Below are 24,971 nucleotides of genomic sequence, written 5' to 3'. Positions count from 1 at the left end.
TCGCTAAAATTCAAAATTTGGAAGCTAAACTCACAGCCGCGTCGAGTCCCCAGAGTTCAGACGCCATGGAGACAGCCGGAGCTGCCGGCCGCGTTCGCGGCAGCTATGGCCGCTATGGAGACGCGTCTCGCCTCCAAACTGCAAAACATGGTGGAGGCCGCCATGGACCGCGTCACTGCCAAATGTTCGTCAATGGTTCCTGAAACTGTCACCAAAATGCAGGATCATCCCAGAACGAGCCGTCGGGCTGGGAACCTTGTCTCACAAAAACAGGCCGTCGAGCACGGAACCTTAAACATATGTTCTGTCTCTCAAAATACTCCTAAATTATTGCGGATTCGGATAACGAGGACTCCAACCCCGCACCTACTTCATGTGCCAGCTCCGGGGTGGCGTCTGTACCAGTCTCACTAAATATCACTCATCGCGGGACAGCTTAACCAGCAGTACCTTTCCTTCCAAATTATGTCAATTATTATTGTTAACGCAATGGAACTGTAGGGGCTTCAGGAACCGCCAAAAACGCGCGAGTCTACGCCTCTACCTAGAAACATTCGAAACTTAGGCCCGCGTGGTCGCCCTCCAGGAGCCAGGAGCGGCGGCTAAATCAAAAAAACTACACGACGTTCCAGCGAGACCCCTCTTCCTGTCCGTACACAAATCATACACGGCCACAAAAGGGGATCTAGACCTAACACTTCCCTATTCGTATGTCATGGTGACGATCTTACCCCTCCGCCGCTCAGATCCTCCCATGCACATATCGAACATATACTGTTCCCCCAAACTAAAGCGAATGACGTTCGCAGACATCTTTAGCCGTGCGCTGAAGACAGCGGGTCGAGGCCATCTCCTGACATTGGGTGACTTCAGTGCCCCCAATCAGCTGTGGGGGTACCGTAAAGAGGAGGTGCGAGGACGCAAACTGGCGGAGCTTGTGTCCACACTGGGGCTCACCCTCCACACCCACCGGCCTCACCCTCCACACCGACACGTGTCCGAATCTTACCTTCACTCGCAACATACGACACGCAGACTGGGTTAACACCGAGGAAACCCTCGGCAGCGACCACTGCCTTCTTAATATCACGATCTACACACGCCCCCTCAAGCGGCCTACCACACAAGCCCACATCTATAATTGGACTACTTTCTGACAAAATTTTCCCGCCACTACCAACACTGCCATGCAGAGCAGGGGTACACCAACTGGTCCCGGTCACTGATGTCACACCTCCGCACACATGAAACGCAGATCCAGCTCAGAGAGGCAATAACGGACGTAGATAATCTCCTCATTCACCTCTGGGAAGCTCGCCGCAGCCTTACACGCCGCTGGTGTCGCCGAAAACACAACCGCAAACTTAAAGAACGTATTTGCCGATATCGCCCACCGAGCCGCCGAGTACGCGGCCCAGCTCGCTAACTCGAACTGGGTGGATCGTTGCAATACAGCGGCCCGACAAATGTCAAGCAGTAATACATGGAGGCTCTTCCGAGCTTTTCTCAATCCGGCGCAGACCCGCACCGAAACCCAAAAACATTTACACCGAGCAATCCACTCCTTTAAAGGCAACACTATGCAGCTGGCACAATCGCTCCGGGACCGCTACTTGTGCACAGCTGAAGACCCCCGGGAATCGGTCTACTCCTACGCAGGCAAGGAGAACTCGGAGCTGGACAAACCTTTCCAGCTTCACGATCTTCGGGCCAGTCTAGTCAAAGTGAAGAGAGGCACCGCGCCTGGTCGGGTCAAGGTCACAGCTTTGGGCGAACCTGCCCGACTCGACGAACCAGTGCCTACTCGAATACATTAACGCAATTTGTACAGGGGAAACCCCCTTACCCATCGATTGGAAAACGGCACTTGTGACTTTCATCCCGAAAGCTGGCAAACCAATAAACACGAGTAACCTCCGCCCCACCTCTCTCACCTCCTGTGTGGGCAAACTAATGGAGACTGGTGCGCAATCGGCTATAAGAGTATCTTGAACACAAGCACACTTTCGCGGACACCATCTTCGGATTTCGTCCACACAGATCCGCACAGGATGTCTTTCTCCAACTTAACAGAGAAATTCTCAACCCATTCGAATGCCCCCCCCCCCCCCAATCACCGGGTTGTACTCGCTCTAGACCTAAAAGACGCTTTCGATAGCGTCACACACGAGTCATACTCCCATCTAAGTGAAACACACTGTGGTAGCAATACGTTAAATTATATAAGACAATTTCTTACGGACCGACAATCCTACACCAAAATACAAGACGAGGAACACGGACCATTCATGCTCGGCACGCGGGGCACACCTCAGGGCGCAGTTCTCTCCCCGCTGCTTTTTAACATTGCCATGATGCATCTGCCGGCCCAGCTGGCTGAGGTCGAAGGCGTGCAGCAAGCGCTCTACGCCGATGACATCACCCTATGGGCAACGCAGGGCAGTGTGGGCGACATTGAAACCTGCCTGCAAACAGCGGCGAGCATAGTGGACCGCTATGCCCGGCACTGTGGTCTTCAATGTTCCCCCAGAAGTCACAGTTCTTGCATCTCCGCCCCTCTCTGAGATGCAGTACACAAATCTCGCTCTCGCTTGCGAGCGGTTCAATTCATGAATCAAAAGAGATCAGAGTACTCGGTCTCTTCATCCATCACCAAAGCCGCCCTGACAAAACACTAGCCAAGTACCGCCAGGTGGGGGACCAGGTGGGCCGTATGGTCGGCCGGGTGTCTAAGAAACGCGGGGGGTTGCGAAGTAAGGATGCTTTGCGGCTGGCAAACGCCTTCATAAACAGTCGAATCCTGTATTCGACTCCTTACCGCCACTTTCGGAAGCACGAGGAGGATACCCTCGAGGTGATCTCCCGAAAAATCATAAAACGTGCCCTCGACTTCTCATGGCCCTAGGTGTGGTGAACACTTTCAGGGAGCTTCGGGAAGCACATTTGATGAACCAATATACCCGCCTCACAGAGACAGTGTCGGGTCGCCACCTTCTTGCCCGGCTGAACAACATACACAGTTCACAGAGGAGATGCTCCGCATCCCAGAACTCTGGAGACGCGCCCTCAGGGCGCGGCGTCTCCCTGCCAACATGTCACGAGAAGACCATAATGGGCGGCGCCTGGCGCGGGCGGGAGACTTGTCCCGCCATTATGGCAACAAATCAGCTCTTACGTGGATGCCTCGTGCCCCCATCCGGGGGGCTGGTATACGGCCGCAGTCGTTCACAACGGGAACACAGTCGATGGCCTTACATTCAAGGCCAAATCTATAACACACGCTGAAGAGGTAGCCATTGCACTCGCCGCCACAGAAAACACTTCTAAATATATCATCACCGACTCACGAGGGGCTTGCCGGAATGTCGCCCAATGGGGGACCACCCCATTAGCCTATAGAATATTTTAAAATTGCTGTCGGGACACGGACCCCGCGAGCCGATATCTCGTCTGGGCTCTTAGCCACAAGGGTCTTGCAGGGAACGACGCAGCTGACGAAGCCGCCCGCGCGCTTTCTCTCCGGGCAATTTCCTCGGGACTCGAATCGGCTGTGGACGTCGGTTCCAATACGGTCTACACATTCAAAGGTATTGTACTTTTTTATCAAAACTCGCATCGCAAATACCCTAACCCTTGCAAAGGGTTAGGAAAAGCAAATGAGAGGCTGCTCATACGCCTCTTTACTAACACGATGCTGTGCCCAGCACTACTTAAAAATTTTGACTCCCAATTCACTGGCCAGTGCCAGTACTGTAGGGAGGTGGCTGACACCTACCACATGGTATGGGCTTGCCAACGAAATCCATCCCTTCACCCATTCCTAACCCTTCCCGAAGGACTGGGAGGCGACCCTGCTCGGCTGCTGCGACCTACAAGCCCAAAGGATGGATGGCTGAATGGAATATAGGAGCATCCCCTTTGAAACGGGATGATAGCAGTAGCTATCCTGCTCATTGTTCTCCCTATATCTTAATTATTGATTTAGATTGGTTAAATAAACCATGATTCTATTTAATAAATTTTAGTTTCTACATTACTAACCTTATGTCTCTTCTTTGCTTTTAAGCCACTAATCTTCACGTCGTTTTTTGCTAGTTTCTACCGCCGGTTTATTCACCCGGCCGCTGGTATCTCTAAACCCCAGAGCTTCAGGAACAATTACTGCGCCTGCATCAACTTCCGGATGGATACCATTACATTCGAGTATAATACACTCAATTGTTTCACTGGAGTTACCACATACAGTACATGCGTAATCTTCATTGTTAAATTTCTTTGTGTAGCTGCGTGTTCTAAGGCACCCTGATCTAGCTTCAAAAAGTAGGGCACTGCCTCTTGAGTTATCAGAGAAATCTTCCTTCCTGATCTGTATTTTCCACTTTCGGTATAATTCCACACTGTTTCTTCTCCATCGAATATATCCAATTTTTACCTTCTGTGTTTTTCACCTGTTGCTTAATGCACTTTATTTCTGCGTCCTTGTGACTAGGATACTTACTAGTTAGTTTCCTATTTCTTTTCCTCCATTGTGAGTCAACGCTTTTTAAGTACAAGTATTTAAATACTTTAGCTGCCCATCTGTTATTGTCCAATTTCCTTAGGCGTTCCTCATATGATATTTTACTCTGAGCTTCTTGTACTTCGAAAAATGCCCAGCTCATATCTCCATGTACCGCCTCATTTGTGGTTTTGCTGTGGGCACCTAGTGCTAACCGTCCAACCGCTCTCTGATTTCTTTCTAATGTCGACTATACCTCTGATTTTAGGCACAAAACCGCATTTCCGAAAGTAAGTCCGGGCACCATAATTCCTTTCCAAATACCCGTCAAAACCTCATACCTGTTGTATCCCCACAATGCCCTATGCTTCATTATCCCGGCATTCCTTCGTCCTTTGGCCTTAAGTGACTGCTCATGCTTTCCAATGTATGCCAATCCTTCGTTTACTCATACCCCCCGTTATTTGTAGCCTGTTACTCTGGGTATTTCATGGCCTTGTATTTTAAGACCCTGAACAGTTGTGCAGTTGAAAATCATCAGACCCGACTTAACTGCGCTAAAACTGAAGCCTAGAGCGTCCCCTTCGTCTCCGCAATACTTAACTAGAGTTTGCAATTCTTCGAGACTCTCAGCTAGCAGCACAATATCGTCTGCATACATCAAACCGGGGAGGCGCTGCTCTACCGCCTTTCCACCTAATCTCTATGACGGGTTAAAACCTAGGTTACTGTCTTGTATCCTCCGTTCCAGGTTTATTATATAAAGCATGAACAGCAGCGGTGATAGAGGACAGCCTTGTCTTAATCCTTTGCATACTTTGACATCTTCCATACATCTTATCCCTTCCCATGTATTTTCTACTGTGTTATCCCGGTATATTTCCCGTAGGAACTCTATTATCTCATAACCGATACCTCATAACCAAAGTGACATCTTCATCAGCGCAATGTACGCGTAGTGCCGCATAAACCTTAACTCCACTTGGGAATTAAATCAGATTTACAGATAGCAATCGACCTGTTAATTAAATTCATAGAGTGTTGCCTTCTGCACAACAGGTGAGCAGATTGTACAGCAGCCGAAATCTTTAGCTGGCGTGCGCGATGGCCGTCTTTTCTGTGCGCGTGCGCTTTAGGGCGGGTAAAAGTTGGCGGATAATTGACATTAAGCGCGAATTCGATAACTGGCTTATACTTGGACTTTTCGCAGGCTATCTCCTCTGTAATGCTCACAGTCAAAGAACACGCAGCCGTCACGCAAGCCAGTTAAAGATTTGGGCTTCTGTACATACTGCTCTTCGAACGTTCTCTGTTTTTCATTTTCCTTGTCCGCATTTTCGCACCCCGTTTTCAAAACATTACCTACTACTTGTACGCTCCTGTGGTTAAAACTCTTTATTCTATATGTATCCGAATTGTCAGCATGCATTTGTTTGCGTTCTTTCGCTATTGCACCCCCTTAAAGTCGCAAACGCTGTAGCATAACAGGCTGCGGTGGTTGCAGCTTGAATCGCTGCCCAAAATAATCCTCGGTGCAATTAGCGGGAGTCTTGTGGTGCCTCTTTGCGGATATGCTCATTATCACGACGAGCAACTTGCTTTTGGTGAGTCACGCGAAGCGGCGCAAACAATACGTGCTTCTAGAGAGCAAACCTTGAACGGCCGCCGAAGTTGCATGTATAATATAGGAAGCTTATGCCTAGCGTAGCGTCTGCAAACAACACGCGGCAAGATTATAAAAGGACCAGACACTGGCGAACGAGCAAATTACTGTCAAGTGGTGGCGACCAGGGTCGATGACACAAATGAAGAGTCGGTGATTGCACTGAAGAAACTCTTTATCGGGCTGACTTGCGCCCGCAAAAGAACTAAGCAACTCGGCGGCGCCAATAGCAACAAACGTGCTCGTCGATCGTCGAACAAAGAATGCCCGTCGCACTCGTCAACGCTCAATTTAGAGGCTGCTCAGAATAATCTAGATAACGTCGCAAACTGCTACTAGCACAACCTGGAACACTGTAGAAACATACGCAAGTGATCTTAATCTTCGAGACAAATCTCGGCGCATCGTTCGCGACAAAGAAAATTATAACGCGTCGTATCGCGACAATGAGCATGAACAAACACGGGATACAAAATTGATACGCGAGCCAAGATCAGAGTGTTAAGCCCGCATGCCGGCGGCTGTTAAAAAAAAAAAACAAAGATACAGTTTTCAAGGTTTCGCGGCAATACCATAAATGTCAGAGAAACTCGGATGGGATAACTCTAACGCTAGCGCAAAAAAAAGTCCGATCTACGAATGCTTAGGGAAGAAAGTGAAATGGTGACCGCTACTACTGAGACGGTAACGCTTAAGTGTAATGAAAACTGAATATAGCTCCAGCCCGTACAACTGAACTGTCGTCTGCTGTACGCGACTCCATAAATTTTCCTCGCGCTCTACACACACAGACACACACACACACACATACACACACGCACATACCTACATATATATATGGTTTGGTTAGGTTTGTGAGGTTTAACGTCCCAAAGCAACTCAGGCTATGAGAGACGCCGTAGTGGAGGAGTCCGAAAATTTCGACCACCTGGAGTTCTTTAACGTGCACTGACATCGCCCAGCACACGGGCGCCTTGCTTTTCGCCTCCATTGAAAAGCTGCTCCATTGAACACACACACATATATATATATATATATATATATATATATATATATTATGGGTGTGTTCAGATAATAACGATAATTGAGGTCCCATGACCATTTTTTATTGCATAATGATTTTCTATTTGATGTGCACATGCCTTGACACAAAGAAATGGGCTTTAGTTTGGAAAGAAACGGCATAGCTTTCTCGGATTGATTAAAATCGTATATCACTAAAGGCGTAAAACGCCGTTTTTGCCATTCCAAAAAGTTGCAACTTTGGAGACCTGATGCTAGCGTAATAAACGTTTTGTGAACTGTTCTTTTTTACTCACTAAATCTATGCAACTTTTGATTTTATGGGAGTTATTAAAAACAAGTTTTGTTAGTGCAGGTTTTGCAGTACCAGTTACTGCAGTGCAAAATGTACGCAACCTGCAGTTTAGGTGAACGGCGGTTTCGCTCCGTGTTGGTTCGCCTTTTTTTCTGGGCTACAGCTCTGTAGACAAGAATGCTCGTCATGTCGGCTCATTCGTGCTGCTGCTATAAACTAATATAGAATTCCACCTCAACTATCATGCTGCAAAGCGTTTTGCTATTGATCGTAATTATATGCGCACGTAAGAAAAAATGGTTTTAACAATAGAGTAGTGTCAACTTTTCTCGTAAAGGACAAATGAAATAATATAGTTAAGAACTGGATAAAGTAGCAAAGCACCTCGCAACAAAAAAAAAAAACTATGTGATAGAGAAAAGGTTCAAACATCACTTGCGTTCTTCCATAAAAATTGCTAGAAATAACGAATTTATTCCACTTAAGCAATCATGACAATTCCAACAAGAAGATGACTTTACAAGCATTGCATAGATATTGCATAAATTAAAATGTAACTAAATTCAGCAAATACTAAATCGAGCTTTTGATGCCTACTCCTTAAGGGGAAGCAAAGCACTTCTATTGAAGTTTGTCGAATTAAATTCGGCAAACTTAAACTATTCCTGCTTTAGAGCGGCTTCCACAGCAACCGCGAACGGGAATAACGAGAATCTTACTTTATATTTCGGTGGAGGCGAAAAGCAAGGCATCCGTGTGCTGTGCGATGTCAGTGCACGTTAAAGAACCCTGCGGCACGCTGATCCCGCGCTGGCCGCCATATTTTGTTCGCTCCATCCGTTCGCTTCGTGTCCGTCCATCAGCGCTCGCCGTTCTGTTCGCGCTTTTCACGTTTTAACCTATTGTGCTGTGCTTGGACCTCTCTTCGGTACCTGGTGGTTTCTGTTAGGGACGCCTAGAAGCGTATTTTGACAGCCGAGACATGGCGGGGCCCACCGGCCGCGCTGCCGAGCGCAGTTACAAATTGCTCTACGAGTCGTGCATGGGCCCCTCGGCAATCCGCAGCGTCATCCCTATACAGTTACAGTATCCAGAGTTCTGTAATGTGGATATTTTTTTTGTCTGTGTGCTTTTGCTGCTTACTTAAACGCCTATGAGAGATCATCGCGAGTTTGTTTGCTTGGTTTGAGCAATCACCGTCGCTCATCCCACTGGAAGTTACTTGGTTCGTGAAATGAGCGAGGATGAATTTTATTTTATGATAAAAGGACCGTGCGTAATTTGAATAAAGTTGGACTGGCGCTTAGCACTTTCCTTCGCATGCCGTCGACGCAGTAGTTGGCATTAGTCTCGAAAATAATCGGGGGCTGCGTAAAAAAAAAGGGCCATGGTAATTTGTGCTTCCAGTGATTGAATATTGATTGGTGTGCGATAGGCGATGACGAGTTAATAAGATATTTGTAATTATTTGATCAATTGATGAAATAAAGAAACGAAAAAAGGAAAAAATGGAAAGTAAGGGTTTAAAGGTGTCAGAATGAAAAACCAGTGCTTGGTGATGCTAAGGAAGAAAATTTAGAATGTGTAATTGATTAATTGAAATAATTGAAGAATGTGTTCAAAAGTGTCAAATTGCTCAGAATGAAAAGCCGATTGTTGCTGACGCATGCGTATTGGTGTATAAAATATAAAACGTCAAATAAATAAAAATAAATAAAGAAATAATAGAATATAACATAACATACATAACATAGCAATGTAACATACATAACATATAACATACTACATTTGTGTGTATAGTATGTTACTTTTGATGAATTCATATTTCACTGCATCGTATGCTTTTCGCCCCTCCTGCTAGGGCCCAGTTAGGACCTGCAGTATTTGGTAAATAAAATGAATAAATAAATAAAAGAGCTAAAATATAACACGTGAAGAAAGAAAGCATCGTGCGTGTGTGTGTATCAGAGACATTATCGCGTTATACCTTTAACGGCGGAGGTTAAGTGACCCCCTAATTTTTCTATAACGATATGATATAATATAAATCTGATTTTATGAACACAGTCAGTTCCACGAAACACAAACACTTCGCAGCAATGTGAGTAGACTTTTCAAATTTATTTTCGTTTTAGCCGAGTTCCTCCTCCGATTTCCTCGCAGCTTCCAATGTCAGCGCTTTCATATGAGATTACGGCTTCAAATGTTTACTGACAGAGGGAATAAACAAGAAATCGACATATTTAATAATTCCAGTAAATTTCAGGTAGCTGTGAATTGGCGAACCATCGGGTGACTCGAAAAAACACACAAAAGTGAAGCGCACACTTTGTTATTTTAGCGGCCACGCTGGCAGGTATAAAACCTGAGCTGCGCGCTCTGGACATGGACCGGACGAAACGGGCTGCACGTGAGCATGTTACAACACACTAGTGGGATGTCATCTTTTCCTGCTTTTCTAGACGCCGCGGGTTTGGCAGCCGCTTGCTTTTGCAGCGTGAAACACGCACCTCGGGCGCACTAGACAACCGTATTGCTCTCGGCACCAAGCACTACCATTTCGTACGACTGTGAAAAGTAGTTTCGGTAATCATGCCCGTCTCTTAAATCCAATACACAATGGTAAACGCAATCTACGTACAAAATGTTTCAAAGAACGTATTTGCACAATAGCGTTGTTATACATGCATTGCTCCTTCTCCCGTGTCCTCCATCGCAGCATAAGCTTATCCTTCAAGTTCACAAGGCTCCATAGCGCGCAAAACAACCTTGCTGTTTTAGGTGATAGCACATTTTGTGAGCTAGCTCCCAGTCAGAGGGACGTGCAGTAATGCTTTACATGATGCAAGTGACCCCTGTAAAGCCGATTAGGACTGCAAACGAACGGTCGCATACACGCATATGCCTTGATTCCGTGCGCGTCTACGATGGTGTGCTGGCTGCAGAAGGGCACGCAACAACATGCTGGCATCATTCCGAATAGAGCTTGGAGCTAACAGCGACTGCTGTGATGTTAAAAAATGAAACAATCGCTTGTGAGCATTACAATGCACCTTTCGGTGCATGCACGGGTTCTACGAAGGCGCACGTTGACAGCGTACTCGATGGGAGGCGCGGGCGGACTGAACAAAGCATGGCGCTAACTTCTGTAAAGCCTCTATATTGCTTGCTGTGCTAAATGCGTAAGGTATATGCGCACAACAATCCGAGCTGCCACCTGCTTTTCAGTAAGCCCAAGCTAAGATCAGGCTTGTTCACAGTGGGTTATACCTAAAAATAAATTATTTTGTGAGTTACGCCTAAATTTTTCTTTACTGAGTATAGTAACAGTCGAGCCATTTTTTAGCTCGTCTTGAGGCCGTAAACTCCATAACAATGTGGCTTCCTTTCTGCATAACAATGCGCAACGATTGGCATCAAGGACAACCAAATAATTGGCCCAGTAATCCCTTCATGAAAGCAAATTTTGCTCACAGCAGGTATCATTGCTCGTTATGCTCTCACTATAGAATCATGTTTTGTATAAAATTAAGTGTAAGTGCTGTATTTTATTGGCATAACTGTACAACTAATAATATGTACAACTGTAGTCTAATGAACAGTATGGTCACTCTAATCTTTAAGAAAGCTGTGCAGTCTGCGCGCATGCCCTCTAAGACACATTGCGCTAGGCTGAAAATTGTGAGAACAGAATGGCACAAAAGCCAGCAGTGTTGCAACTGCGCAGGGCGAACCTCGCACAGTGCTCTTTGTTCTCCACGGCCGGGATTTCAAGTGGTCCCGCGAGTACAACGCGGCCGCCCTGTGTGCGCTCGGAGACATGGTGGTCGTGGTGCCCAACTATAGGCTCCATTTGCTTGGGTTCCTCGGCAACGGCACCGACCGCGCTCCTGGGAACCTGGCGCTCTTCGATCAGATACAGGTCAGAATAACGCTGCATACTCTATCGGAATAATCATGAAAAGAACGTTCCTCAGAAATTTTTATTGGCACTTGTTATGTATGCGCACAACTGCAACTCTGCTTCTCATCCTGTAGCGCCATCTCTACGTGGCCGCCTCAATCCTAACAAGGCTCCAGACAGCGCCACCTACGTAACCGCGACCCAAGTTCAAATCCTGAATAAATCTTAGTTCCTTTTCTGTTCACAACTGGGCTGGTCCGTGTCGTCAGTCTCTCCGACATTAACCAACATAACATGGTGTCAGAATAACCTAGAACCCCGTAAATATGGCCAGTGTGTTTCTGCAACCACCTCCTCACTTCGAGCCCGGTGACAACCCGCACCAGGCATGGGAAGACTGGAAAGACGCCTACAACATCTACGAACTCGCATGTGAGTACGCCAGCAAGCCTCCCGCTACTCGCAAGGCCCTACTCCTCCATGTTCTCGGGCCCCGCGGCCGCCGCGTCGCCCAGACATTCCCCCCTCAACCTCCGAGCGCCGACGGCGCGCAGACGCCGGATCAAGTTACGTACCTCCTCGAGCAGTTCGACGCTCTGTACAAGCCATACAAAGACGTAATACAGGCGTCGGCTGTCTTCAACAGCATGCAACAAAAAGCAAACCAACCGTTCGACGACTTTGTAACTGACCTCCGGAGGCAAGCAGAAAAATGCGACTTTGGAGAAAAAGCAGAGAGGCTCATAGGGGACCGCATCGTTGTCGGAATCCGCCTTTTGCGCGAGTTTTCTGCGCATGCGCGAAGTCGTAGCGGCGACCGATGGAAACACATTGAGCGGCGTCGACGGCGTTTCTCGGCGCCGCCAGTGCACGGGGGCTGGCGGCACCGGGCGGCACGGTGGCCGTCACAGGCTTGGCAAAGCGATGCAAACCACATCTGCCGCGTACGGTTGTCACTCTCTAAGTGCGCCAAGATGCAAGACGCGGTTTTTCAGGTTTCCTTCGCCGAGCCGCGGCCAACAACGACGTGAAGCTACAATTAGGGCCACCAAGCGTCAAGATGTGAATGGCCGACCTTAGCTACCTACTGCGTACTCTCGACTGTGCGAAAAACACTTCGTTACAGGTATGTATGCATCTAAAGGAAATGTGCATAATGAAAAGTATCTACCGGAGTTTGCACCAAGCCTGTAACCCACCAGTGATAGCCGCAATGAGCATTTGTTCGGCGCGTCTGATGGCGATGTATTTTGTCGTTTGTTTTCTTTATGTGCGAAGGGGCCGGGTAGCGCAGATATCACAGGTGGCTGTGTGCGCTAGACCGTAATATTTAGCATGTTTTATCGCGACTGCCGCCTGACTAAAAAGAAAAGAAAAATTGGGCGTTTGTTGTGATGCACCGCGGTTCGCGAGCCGAGTGGTTGAGCTGGTCATGAGGCTCGCGAACGGCAGTGCAATAAAACGCCGTATTTTTGTTTCTTGTTAGGCAGTCACGATAAAACATGCTAAATATTACGGCCTAGCGCACAGAGCCGCCTGTGATATCTAAACTACCTAGCCCTTTCGCACATAAAGAAATGAAAGGACAAAATACATCGCCTTCAGGCCCCGGTGCAACTAAAGCAATCACGCACCGAAAAAATCCTCATTGCAGCTATCCCTGGTGCGCTACAGCCTGGGTGAAAACTCCAGTAGGTACTTTTCATCATTCATATTTCGTTTAGATGCATACATACCTGTAGTATCTGTGTTTTTGCCGCTCGGAGCATATGACGCACTTGACACTCTTGCACAAAGCACAGTATTTTTTTTAAATTAAAGGCTCGCCTTCGTGCACGCCAAAACATCCGGATTTTGTTCCTTTGGTGTACGCAATCAGATGCACTTCGTTAGGGAGCTTGATAATCGTCGTCTACGTCCAACCGTTTGCAACGCAAGGAAACCGCCCGGCACAATAAATGAGTCCCCTGGAGGGTTCGTACTCGATCACTTGCAGAGTGGATTGCTCGGGACGTAGAACAGGGTTGGTTCCTGACCGAGATGCGCATCCGATATGTAGGAGATTCACATGTGTCACCAAGCTGTTGATTCCGCAGAAATCGCGGCGGAGGCAGAAATGAACGTTGGAGATCCTTTCACAACAGAATGACCATTCTCTGCGCACCGAGAACCTTTTCATCACAACGACCACATCCGTTCTGACTCCTGAGGCCAGAAACCGGCTACAGCTCTGAATCATCCATTGCCAGAAAAATGCAGCGCGTTTCCTGCAGGTGTGCATTCCGGCCGGGACAATGCCCTTTTCACGGGGTGTGTATATGTGCCTCTCTGCCGATCTTCGTTGATGAAATCCTATAGCTGCACGGTTGTAGATGACGCGGGGAGGAAGCGACGCCCATTGCACCATGCCGGCACCGCGGTGACCGAATTGTGCTCGGTAACTCAAGACACCCCGCGCATATGCGCCACTCAAAGTCACAGGAGACGATTCCACCTAGCTCTGCAGCATCAACAAACCCCTGGCTGCTTTGCCCTTTGAGATCCCTCTCTCTCTCTCTCTCTCTCTCTCTGCCCCCACGCTCTCCTGTCTGCCGAAAACCTGCACGCTGAGAGTGTCTCATTCTGTCACGTCGAACACGGCCCGCGCTACACGCTCTTACAATACGAAGATAGTATATGCGTTATGAGTGGATTGTGAAAACGCTCTACCTTCCCCCATACTGCGTGAACATGATATGCTGCAATCACTGTCACTACTTTCCGCTCCGAGGCCAAAAAAGGGGGGAAGCTTTCGCTTTCTACCAGCGTTGGCGTGGCCATTTCGTATGGTGCGCTTTCGCGTCGTCTGCTACACTGCCGCTCAATGTGTTTCCCGCCCGCTCTCGCATGATGGCGCCACATCCTCGCGCAAAAGGCGGATTAGAGACGCAGCATTGAGGGAGCGACTTTTCCGTGAACGGGACCTCACGATGGACAAAATAATTACAACGTGCAAAGCAGCAGAGATTTTGAAGAAACACGTAAAAGACCTGCAAGAGCCCAAGCTTGAAGTGCAAGCCATAAACAATCAGAAAAGATGGAACTCGTCAAAACAACCAGCTTCGAGGACCCCGCATTCGATCCCGCAGCAGAAGCAGCAACGCAAATGCTCGCGCTGTGGAACAACGCACAATTCCCCCCGCCTGCCCCGCTTACGGTCACAACTGTTACGCCTGCGGCAAATTCGGGCATTTTTCGAGCATGTGTAAACAACGCCAACGAGGCAGCAACTCAAGTCAGCGAATCGGGCTCCTTGAAGGTCCTCAGCAGCAGGATCAGCAACAAGAATTCTTCCTGGAGAGCCTCGATCTCCTCAACGTAAACAGTGCCTCAGAATGGTTCGAAACAGTCTGCGTGAATGATCACAGCATCGTGTTCAAGTTGGACACCGGCTCCGACGTGAACATCATGCCCATGCATCAAATCAGAAACTGGTGTATGCAACCAGACATGAAGCCGACGCATGCACGTGTGACGACGTACAGCGGGCAGGAACTTCCTATATATGCTGAATGCCAACTGAAATGCTCAGCGGGCGAAAACTCCTGCATCTTGAATTTCCTCGTCGTCAAACAGCCGCTAAAGCCAATCTTAGGCGCCGACGCATGCAAGGCATTGCAGCTCATCAAAAGAGTACAGCCGCAGCGAACAACTGTAGCTGCATGCACAGCAACCCAGATCATAAGGAACGTGCTCGACGACTTTTCTGATGTATTTGAAGGCACTGGGAAATTGCCTGGGGTGTGCTCTATACAACTGAAAGAAGGAGTGATTCCTACGGTGTCAGCTCCACGCCGAGTACCCTGCGCAATAGAGCACAAAGTGAAGGCCGAACTGCAACGAATGGAAGAGAACGGCATCATAATGAAGGTGACAGAGCCTTCCGAGTGGGTTCACCCAGTTGTCATTATTCACAAAAAAGATGGCAACGTAAGGCTGTGTTTGGACCCTCGCAACCTTAACGCAGCTGTGAAAAGACAGCACTATCAGGTTCCAGTCCCTGAAGAGTTATTCGCAACGCTGAATGGTGCTAAGATTTTCTCTGTTCTCGATGCTAAAAGTGCATTCTACCAGCTGGTCGTAGACGAGCCAAGCTCGCGCTTGTGCACTTTCACGACGCCCTGGGGACGCTATCGTTTCCTTCGGGTTCCATTTGGCCTTGCAACAGCTCCTGAACTTTTCCTACAAGCCATAGACAGGGTGTTTGAGCAGCAAGCAATTGTCAAGCCCTATTTTGACGACATCCTTGTGGCATCAAGAAACCTTGAAGAACATGCGGGCGACCTGAGACAGGTGCTGACCATCGCCAGAGCCAACAACCTGAAACTTAACAAGGAAAAGCTCCAGCTGGCTTTGACGTCCATTACATACCTTGGACACCAACTATCATTCCATGGGATTGCTCCAGACCCAGCAAAGGTGACAGCCATCGCGTCTATGCCACTGCCAACAAACAAGCAAGAACTGCAGAGATTTCTTGGAATGGTTACCTACTTGACGAAATTCATTGCCAACTTTTCGGAACTCACAAGCCCTCTTCGTGAACTACTGAAGACGGATGTTCACTGGCACTGGACGCAACAACATACCGACATCGTCAAGCTCGTGAAGTCAAGGTTGATTACGGCACCCGTTCTTCGCTATTTTGATCTATCAAAGCCCGTGACAATTTCTACGGACGCCAGCTCCTACGGAATGGGATCAGTCTTACTGCAAGAAGGCAGACCCGTGGCCTACGCTTCAGCAGCTCTCACAGCCACCCAGCAGCAGTATGCGCAAATCGAGAAAGAACTGCTAGCCGTCGTGTTTGCATGTGAAAGATTTCATTACTACACGTTCGCACGAGAAGTGACCATACAGTCGGATCACAAAACTCTGATTGGCCTGCAGAATAAGGACCTGAACAAAGTGTCACCCCGACTTCAAAGGCTACTACTGCGCCTCCAGCGGTACACCGTGACTCTGACTTACGTTCCGGGAAAACAACTAGCAGTTGCAGATGCCTTATCAAGAGCTCCCGATGGGTCAACAAGAATGGAAACAGCAGATCACGATCCCGGACTTGACGTTTCAAGTTTGGTTCAAGCAACTCCTAGCAGACTTCGCGAGATCGCTGAGGAGACATCACGAGATTCGACTCTTCAAACAGTAGCCAAATACATCAAAGAAGGATGGCCTCAAAAACTCGCACAGGTAGACAACAAAGTCAAACCATTCTACCATGTGAGAAGCGAGCTCTACACAACGGAAGGCTTCGTGTGCTACGGCCAACGCTTGGTTATACCAGCCGCATGCCAGGCAAATGTGCTTCGCACGCTCCACCAAGCACACCGCGGAATCGTTGCGTGCAAGGGTTTGGCAAGCCAGAGTGTGTATTGGCCAACTCTAAACCAGGACATCGAGACTTTGGTCAAGAGCTGTTACATATGTCAATCACATCAAATTGGCAATCCACACGAGCCTCTATTGGACCGAGCCTTTCCTGATCGACCTTGGCAACAACTCGCCATGGACTTCTTCCATCTGCAGGGAAAGACATACCTGCTGATTGTCCATTATTTTTCCAAGTATGTAGAGGTTCGGCAGATGAGAACGACCACAGCAAGTTCGCTGATACAGGTACTGAAGGAAACATTTGCCAGGTTTGGCATTCCTGTGACAATCGCATCTGATCAGGGACCACCCTTCGACAGCGACGAGCTTAGAAAGTTCTTCCGTGAGGGGGACGTGACACACCAGCCGTCTTCTCCCTTGTACCCCCGTAGCAATGGTCAAGCGGAAAGAACAATACAGACCATCAAGGCTATGATGACTAAAGCAGCCGAGAAAGGCAACGACCTAGCAGTAGTGCTCCTCAACTACCGCTCCACACCAATACCAGGAGCAAAATCACCGGCTGAGCTCCTGATGGGTAGAAAGCTTCGCACATTCCTACCAACACTACCAAGTGCCTTGAAACCAAGCTTTCCAACTGAGGTTCACCAGAATCTTCTGCAAGAAAGGCAGAAACAACAACACAAGCATGCTGACCTGCACACAAGAAACCTTCCTCCGCTTGTTCCTGGCCAACCCGTATGGCTCCGAAATAGCCGCAACTGGACAAAAGCCACCGTGGTAAATGTGGGCCCAGAGCCTAGAAGGTACGCCGTGAAAACAGACACCGGAGGCATTTTTTTAAGAAATCGAATCCACCTGCGACCTCGAACGGCGGAACGCCCTACTGCCCAAACTTCGCCGGAAGACTACGAGGTAATCGACTCAAGCACTCCTCAACAGAACCCAGAATATCCGGTCCTTCCTACCCAACCACTTCAAGTACCTTCTCGCCCACCTCATACTACTCGATCAGGAAGAAGGATGAAGCCTCCTGTACGTTATCCGAGCCTAACCAGTGACTTCAGATAACCAGGATATTCCGTGTGCAACCTTCTCAATTTCTGTTAAAGAAGGGCATGTTATGTATGCGCACAACTGCAACTCTGCTTCTCATCCTGTAGCGCCATCTCTACGTGGCCGCCTCAATTCTAACAAGACTCCAGACAGCGCCACCTACGTAACCGCGACCCATGTTCAAATCCTGAATAAACCTTAGTTCCTTTTCTGTTCACAACTGGGCTGGTCCGTGTCGTCAGTCTCTCCGACATTAACCAACATAACAGCACTGAGAAGTCTAGGAACGTTCGCAGGTGTTTCAAGTACTTTACGGTACGTTGTGTGCTTCTTTGTGTAGAGTATTATTCTCGATTCAACTAAACTATCTCAGCATGTACCAACCGAGCTATTTTTCTATTCTAACTTTGTAGTATAAATGGTAATGCCGGATAACTCCTAAGGGGGCTTCCTTTTACCAACGCGATGCTTTCGCATTCATATTTGAAATGCAGGCGCTGAGGTGGACGGTGGACAACGCGGAGCAGTTCGGTGGGAACCGCTCACCCATCGTCATCTTGGGCCACGGCGCCGGCGCGCTGTCGCTAGGCCTGCACCTTATCTCACCCGTCGGGGACCAGGATATGAGGCCCATCTCACGGCTGGCTTTCATGAGCGGCTCGCCACTACAGCCCTTGGTCACGAATAGCGAGGTATCCGTGGTCGCTGCCTCACTAGGCTGCAATGAGGTGCGTTCAGTACGGCACTGCTGTCGCTGCACGAGATCAGTGGGCATTTGTGACATGTTTTTTGAGCGTTTCGCAGTCACGGCTGGACGACGGTGGAGAGTTGCAGTGGGCGTGCCTGCTGAAGCAGCCGGCCAGCGAGTTTGTGACGGCGCGCGCCTACGGCAGCCTCGCTGCGGGGCCTTCGTTCGACTCCGACTACCTCCCGCAGAGGTGGCCGCTGCGCAGCGAACGGCTGATCAGGAAGCAAGTCTTGATCGGAAACACAGTCAGCGAAGGACTTGTGGAGGCAAGATCATAACGAAAGTCTTAACTTAAGAATAAGCCTGCGCACATTGACGTACCATCAACCCTCATACGATGCAGGGTAGTAGGCTTGCAGCAGTGCCTGAATATTCCGCCCACTCAACGCAACGATTCGTATATCCCGCCAAACTCAAAACTCAGAATGTTAGCCAAGTTAAGCGCGGAAATCCTCTGAAGGATCAGTCACTACTTGGAGTGATTCATGCCGCGGTGGCCTCAGAAATGCGACATGGCATACTTGTAGACACAGTACGTATGTACAACTCCTTATAGAACGTATACTGGGCAGGTATCTCGTTATTTGTTGCCACGGAGCGACCGCCTCGTTGCATCGCATAGACATCTGCCTTTCATATTTCACAGTTAGTCTCGCGAACCAGCCTACCGGTCGAAGAACAGTACCTACGATTTTACTTCATACGAGTCAGTAAAACTGTGTCGTGTGAAGCAGAAGTCATTTTTATATCACCGCTTCGGTTTTGTTTGCTTGCTCTCCTTCTACTGTTCCTATATGGTGATCGTGAACAATGCCCAGGTAAAGACAACTCATAATTACATCAGGCTTTTCACCAACAAAGCAACCACCCACCAAGTCGTCATTGCTTTTCCTGCTTTCGTCAAACCCTGTTTCGTATACTACAACTTCCACTACCGCTACCACTACCAGAACACAGTTTGAATCTATAAATTCAGATTTTATTGAGTTTGAAAAAAAAAATTAAAGGAAGCAATTTACACTTTTTCAGTTTTAGCGAATTCTTCAAATTAAACTGGTCAGACATCAAACCGAAAACATCGGAAGTTTTCTCATTGGACTAGAAAACTGTCTATCGTCAATAGCATCTCGCACACATTTATCATACATGCCATTGAATTCTGGAATGCACTGACAAAAAGCCATAACCTAGAAGTAAGCAAACAATTTCGTTTCCTACACGTAAACAAGCAAATTTAAAATATTCTTTCAAGCGAAGGTTTTATTATTTTCTGCCGCAATATATGCCAAGGATGAATAAAACTGGGTGCGAGTCTCGGCTATCTATCCTATCGAGGACGTCAGCACAAGAAGTCTCAAGCTCGTGGTGAGTTCAGCCGGTATCAGCACTATTGCGTCATTGATATACGACTAATAAAATTCCTGGAAGCATTGCGTACTCGAGAGAGTCGGAGATACTGGCATTCCGCAAGTAAGAGGATGCAAAAGATTTCTGAGGGCATCCAAGAGCTGGATTGGTGGACACGCGTACTCGTGCGGCATCCACCATGCGATGCGCTGGAGAAGCTAGGAGGTGATGCAGATTGGATGGTTTACCACTTCAGCGAAAGATGTGAAGGACGAGCGGGAGTTAAAAGCTAAGGAATACGCCTAGAAACGCAAGGAATAGGAGAACCAAAGGGTTGGCCACTTATTCCCCACACAGGATCAACGAACACATCAGAAGGGTTGCCTCCGCCCAGCCTGCCCACATGGAGGCACCACAGAGGTCTGACAGTTTGTGCAGAATGGGTCTGTAGCTCGTGTTCCTAGCACAACTCGCGCGTGGCCGTTGGAATTATTTGTTTTCTTTTCTGCCTTATTTTTTCCTTCCGCAGCTATAGTAGAGTGGTTATGGCACCCAACTGCAGAGGTGATGATCGTGGAAACATTTATTTGTGGCTAATTACAGGAGAGTGACAATTCGAGGAGGGCTCCTCATCAATGAGCGAAGACATAAGTATGGTGTCGGAAGCCACCCGCTGTAGCCGTTCATAGACAAAACTCGAAAGGCTACGGATTGTTGTCAATGTTAGCACGCATTATACCCCTCATTTCGTCGAAATAGTTATGAACCTTTAGGTACTGCTGATCCTTATAGCCCGTGACCCTGCCTGGTTCGGAACCTGAAATACCATTTTTTACTTTGAGGGTTGAGAAGTTGCTCGCCCGCTGGCCCCAGCTTGCTGCATTGTTCGAATAAACGGTGTATCTGCGTGAATTTCTCATATCGATCTTCTAGTTCATGAATCCTCACAGTCCTTTCATACCATCTGCCATGGCAGCGAATAAACAAGAACAAAGAGAAGCCGAAAATAATGACGCCTAATCGACGAATCTTCCGCAGATTGCACTGAAAATGCAACTAATGCGTCAAGACGAAAGGAACCTAGTGGCCTTCATCAAGGACGAGATGGATTCTATCGGTCTGTTGGTTTCGAATGGACCCGGCAACATGTCTGCGAATGCCACCAGCTGCAGTGACCCGAAATGCCTCGAGGATGTTAAGGTCCGTGCCTGAGGTTTCCACTTCGGTTTCACGGCACTTAACGGATTTACTAGACTCCCCCGCCGGGGTGGCGCACTGGTTACGGCGCTCGACTACTGTTCCTATGGACGCGGTATAGAATCCCGGCCTCGGCGGCCGCTTTTCGCTGGAGGCGAAAAGCAACACGCCCGTGTACTGTGCGTTGTCAGTGCACGTTAAAGAACCCCAGGTGGTCGAAATTCCCGGAGTCCTTCACTATGTCGTCTCTCATAGCCTGAGTCGCTTTGGGACGTTAAACCCTACAAACCAACCAACCAGTCTTAGTCTAAACAGAAGCAGAGCGTCACATCTCTGGCGAAGACTGGTAAGGTAAGTGATTCAACTGCAGAGTCAGGTCGAAGAATTGAAAGATGACGAGAGGGAAATTCACACCGACACAGGCCTTCAAGACAGGGAATGATGTTAACGCATTCGGATCACGTATGGTCGAATAGGCTAAACCAGTGTCGTAAGCTCGCCGCATTGGATAACTCTTTCAGAGCATGTCGCAAAGAATGCAGTGGGTGCCGTGTTATTGTTATTCCCTGAAACAGGTGTCAGTTCAGCCTTTTACAGAATATAATTCTCCCGCAGTCAATTATTGGCTCTACTGCGAGCGTCATACGGATGCTAGAGCCGTGGAATGACTTAAGTTGCACCTGACTCCAGATTTGTCCTCCAGATCATTACGTCGCAGTCTTACTACGTAAGGTTAAACTGCACTAAAAAGGTGAACTTGACTACGGCTTGAATATGTCGTTCACAGGCAAAATAATTTTCGCAGAGAGAGAAAGAGAGAAGAAGCTTTATTTATACAAAGTAATTACGCGCGTGGTTCACTCAGGTCCAAGAAATAATTGGCGAGAGCACTGCAGAATCTGCAGTGGAGAAATGCGGAAGTCTCGGCATTGCTGCTGCACACGGTACATCGCGCACCCCTTGCCAAGCAAGACCAGCGTTCCTTTAAGCGCATCAAAGTTCACCGGCGTTTACAACTGATTTACAGGAAAAGAAAGACGCCATATCTGTCATTCGTGGATTCTCGCTGACGTCATGCAGACAAATTGCACCACCGAGGGATTTTCGCCATCAGCCTAGAAGGAGGATAAACTCTATAGGTAACGGGCGAACTAACTCCGGCGCGTATACGGGAGCGCCGCTCGCGGCGAGGAGTGCACGCGTTGCAGGATACCCTCGCCGGCCGCACGTGGGGAACTGCTGCAATCTGTTTGCTGCGAGGTTGCTACTGCATTTGCAGTTGGCAACTACATCCGATTTGAAACATAAATCGTGGTGTTGTCGACTCCGCAGGCACTAACATATAATATTTCTTCATGAACCGTGTTTGACAGCTTACACTAGTCATTTGATTACTGCTGATCTTGCGGCAAACATTCGTTACCTCATGCTTAATACAGCGCTTTTTGATTTTCGGAGAATGGATGTTATGGACGCAGCATACGCAACATCGATCTAAATGTTCTCCCCTGACGGTACTTGAGAATAGGGATCAATCATTTTGTTCTCGTTTCGAACGTAATTGAAGAGGCCCATCCTATGTGTTATAAAACTCACACTCAAACCAATTGCTAGGGATCGCTACATTATTAAAAACCTTTTAGAAAAAAAATTGTTCATGCATTTCTACCTCGCTCTCTGTCTACTACCACACGGACGTTTGTTGTACATGTCGTGGTTCGTTCCCATTCGATTGCAAATAAATGCCGATTTCGTAAGCAACGGCAAGCGGGGCAGAGTGTGGCAGAACTATAGTCGCACGTGACCTAAATTAACAGCTGGCAAACCTATTGGGAACGCCGGGAGAGTGCGAAAAAAAAATAGTTTACGAAGGTTTTCCAAATATGCATGCTTATTTCTTGTTTAGGTCCTATCAAAGAATTATCACTCGTCTCCTTCAAGTTGAAAATACCTTCAGGGGTGGAAATTATGAAGGATAAGCTATTACAGCCTTTGTTCAGCTGGAATCGGCTGTGCGCCAACTTGGAATATTTTATTTCACCTTAGCCAGATGTGACTTAGCAGCTGTTTTTTTTTTTCATTTATATGCTATTATTCTTATATGTTCAACAATTCCTCCGATGAACATTTTCTTTACCTGCTTAAACTCGCCAGATTTGGCTGGTTTATCATCGCAATTTCGTGTCTTGAATGAGTAGCGCAAAAGCTGCACCATGTTCACGTATTTTAGTGCACTAGGCTAGACAAAACACACAAATCCGACCACTAATCTTGCGTGAAGGTGAGCACAGCGGGAAAAACGCTATCGGAAATCAGTGGATTCGAATATGGTAATTTTTCGTAGGAAGCGGATAAGAATTTCCGTATCTAGCACCACAGCTGAGCACCCCGCATTCACAGTGCAACATGCTCTCGTGCCGTTCATTGCACATCGTCGTCTAAATCAACTTCCATCTGTGCCGAAAAGCACTCACTCGGGCTACCGAATCAGTTTAACTTCGTTAAAATCTTACCATTTTTGTTGTTCTTGCTGTCCTGCACACAGCCTTAGGACGTCGGGAGTACTGTGGTGTCCTCACAATAAAATCCTATAATTCTCGTGCTATAAATATGCTGAAAATTATTGCATGACGGCTCTTGCGGCCAGGTACGCGGCGCAGCATGATTTCGTTTCCTCAATGGGATCATCCCAGAGTCTCCAACTGAGCTGCGACACAATTTAGGTTTCATTCAGAAAAGGTTTATCCGAAATCACTGTTTAAACTATTTACAGGTGACAGATGAAGGAGTTCGAGTACTGCACCGTTGAGACGTCGAAGTTAGGCCGCGTCGCCAAACGATAACAACCGACGTACACGTTAGGGCGCTGGACGTACTAGCCATGCAAAAACCTTTTAAAAGCACCCATAACTGCGAGCCCATTTATTACTGGGGTTTTTAAGAGGACGCGCGGCTGCGCTGATCATTGGAGGCCTGCAGTTGGCTGTGTTAATTTCCAGAGGAGCCAAACCCCTTACAAAAATGGGTGTGTAAAGTATGTGTTCCAGTTGTTTACTTACGTAAAGTCAATAAATGTCTCACAAAAGGGACACACAAATGTTGTTGATATCCAGTCAACACCTATCAAATAGTGGCACTCCGAATTGTTGACTGGGTGTACTGATGTGGTTGACTGACAAATTGTATTGAAGTTGTTGACTTAGCACAGGTTGTCAACACAGCACTGATTCTGTTCACGCTGTTGACTAAGTGTGTTGCTGTTGTGGAGTTTACAAGTTGTATCATAGTTGTTGACTGCGCTCAAAGTGTCAACCTTGCTCTAAAAGCATCCTACGTCAGCTATGTACAGTAGTAACCAAGTGATTTAATTTATCGAGGCAGGTCTGGCCAGTTATGTTTTAATAAATGTCTGACCAGAACATTTATTGGAATAATGTGACATTATTTGAACATAGCCACAAAGGTCTCATTGCAGAGTCAGAAAACCACACACTACACAGCCATACGAATATATCAGCAACTACGGGATTACTGCCGTTGTCAGATGGAAAGGGGGGATTGACGTTCAGGAGCCACAGTTCCAATCTTGTGGTGCAGCCCGACTCCTACCACACGAACCACATTACCCGGAACAGTTGTATACCGAGTTTGGTTCTAAAGTATAACACTATGGTTTGTGGTATACAAATAAAATTACATTTATATACAACCTACACTATGAATACTTCGAAGTACTAATTAAACCGTAAACATATCAAATTAGCGACCGAATCTTGGACCGCCGAAACCCCTCAAACGAATCCGATTTTGATTTGGGACGTTTACTAAGGGGGACATAACTCTGTAGCTGGCAGCCGTAAACAAACG

The 24,971-nt window shown here is 47.7% G+C and overlaps 1 protein-coding gene across 1 annotated transcript; it reads left to right on the top strand.

The window, feature by feature from the left end:
- The first annotated feature begins 18,413 nt into the window (after window positions 1-18,413).
- Window positions 18,414-19,205, top strand: LOC146200789 (uncharacterized). The gene is made up of 2 exons (XM_084592978.1): window positions 18,414-18,540; window positions 18,617-19,205. The coding sequence occupies exons 1-2, from the start codon at window positions 18,436-18,438 to the stop codon at window positions 18,836-18,838; spliced, it is 327 nt and encodes a 108-aa protein (XP_084449104.1). The 5' UTR covers window positions 18,414-18,435; the 3' UTR covers window positions 18,839-19,205.
- The last annotated feature ends 5,766 nt before the right edge of the window (window positions 19,206-24,971 follow it).

Source organism: Amblyomma maculatum, chromosome 2 (assembly GCF_055883805.1).
Source record: "Amblyomma maculatum isolate TAMU_Amacu chromosome 2, ASM5588380v1, whole genome shotgun sequence".
NCBI lineage: Eukaryota > Metazoa > Arthropoda > Arachnida > Ixodida > Ixodidae > Amblyomma > Amblyomma maculatum.
This window is presented reverse-complemented; position numbering and strand designations above follow the sequence as displayed.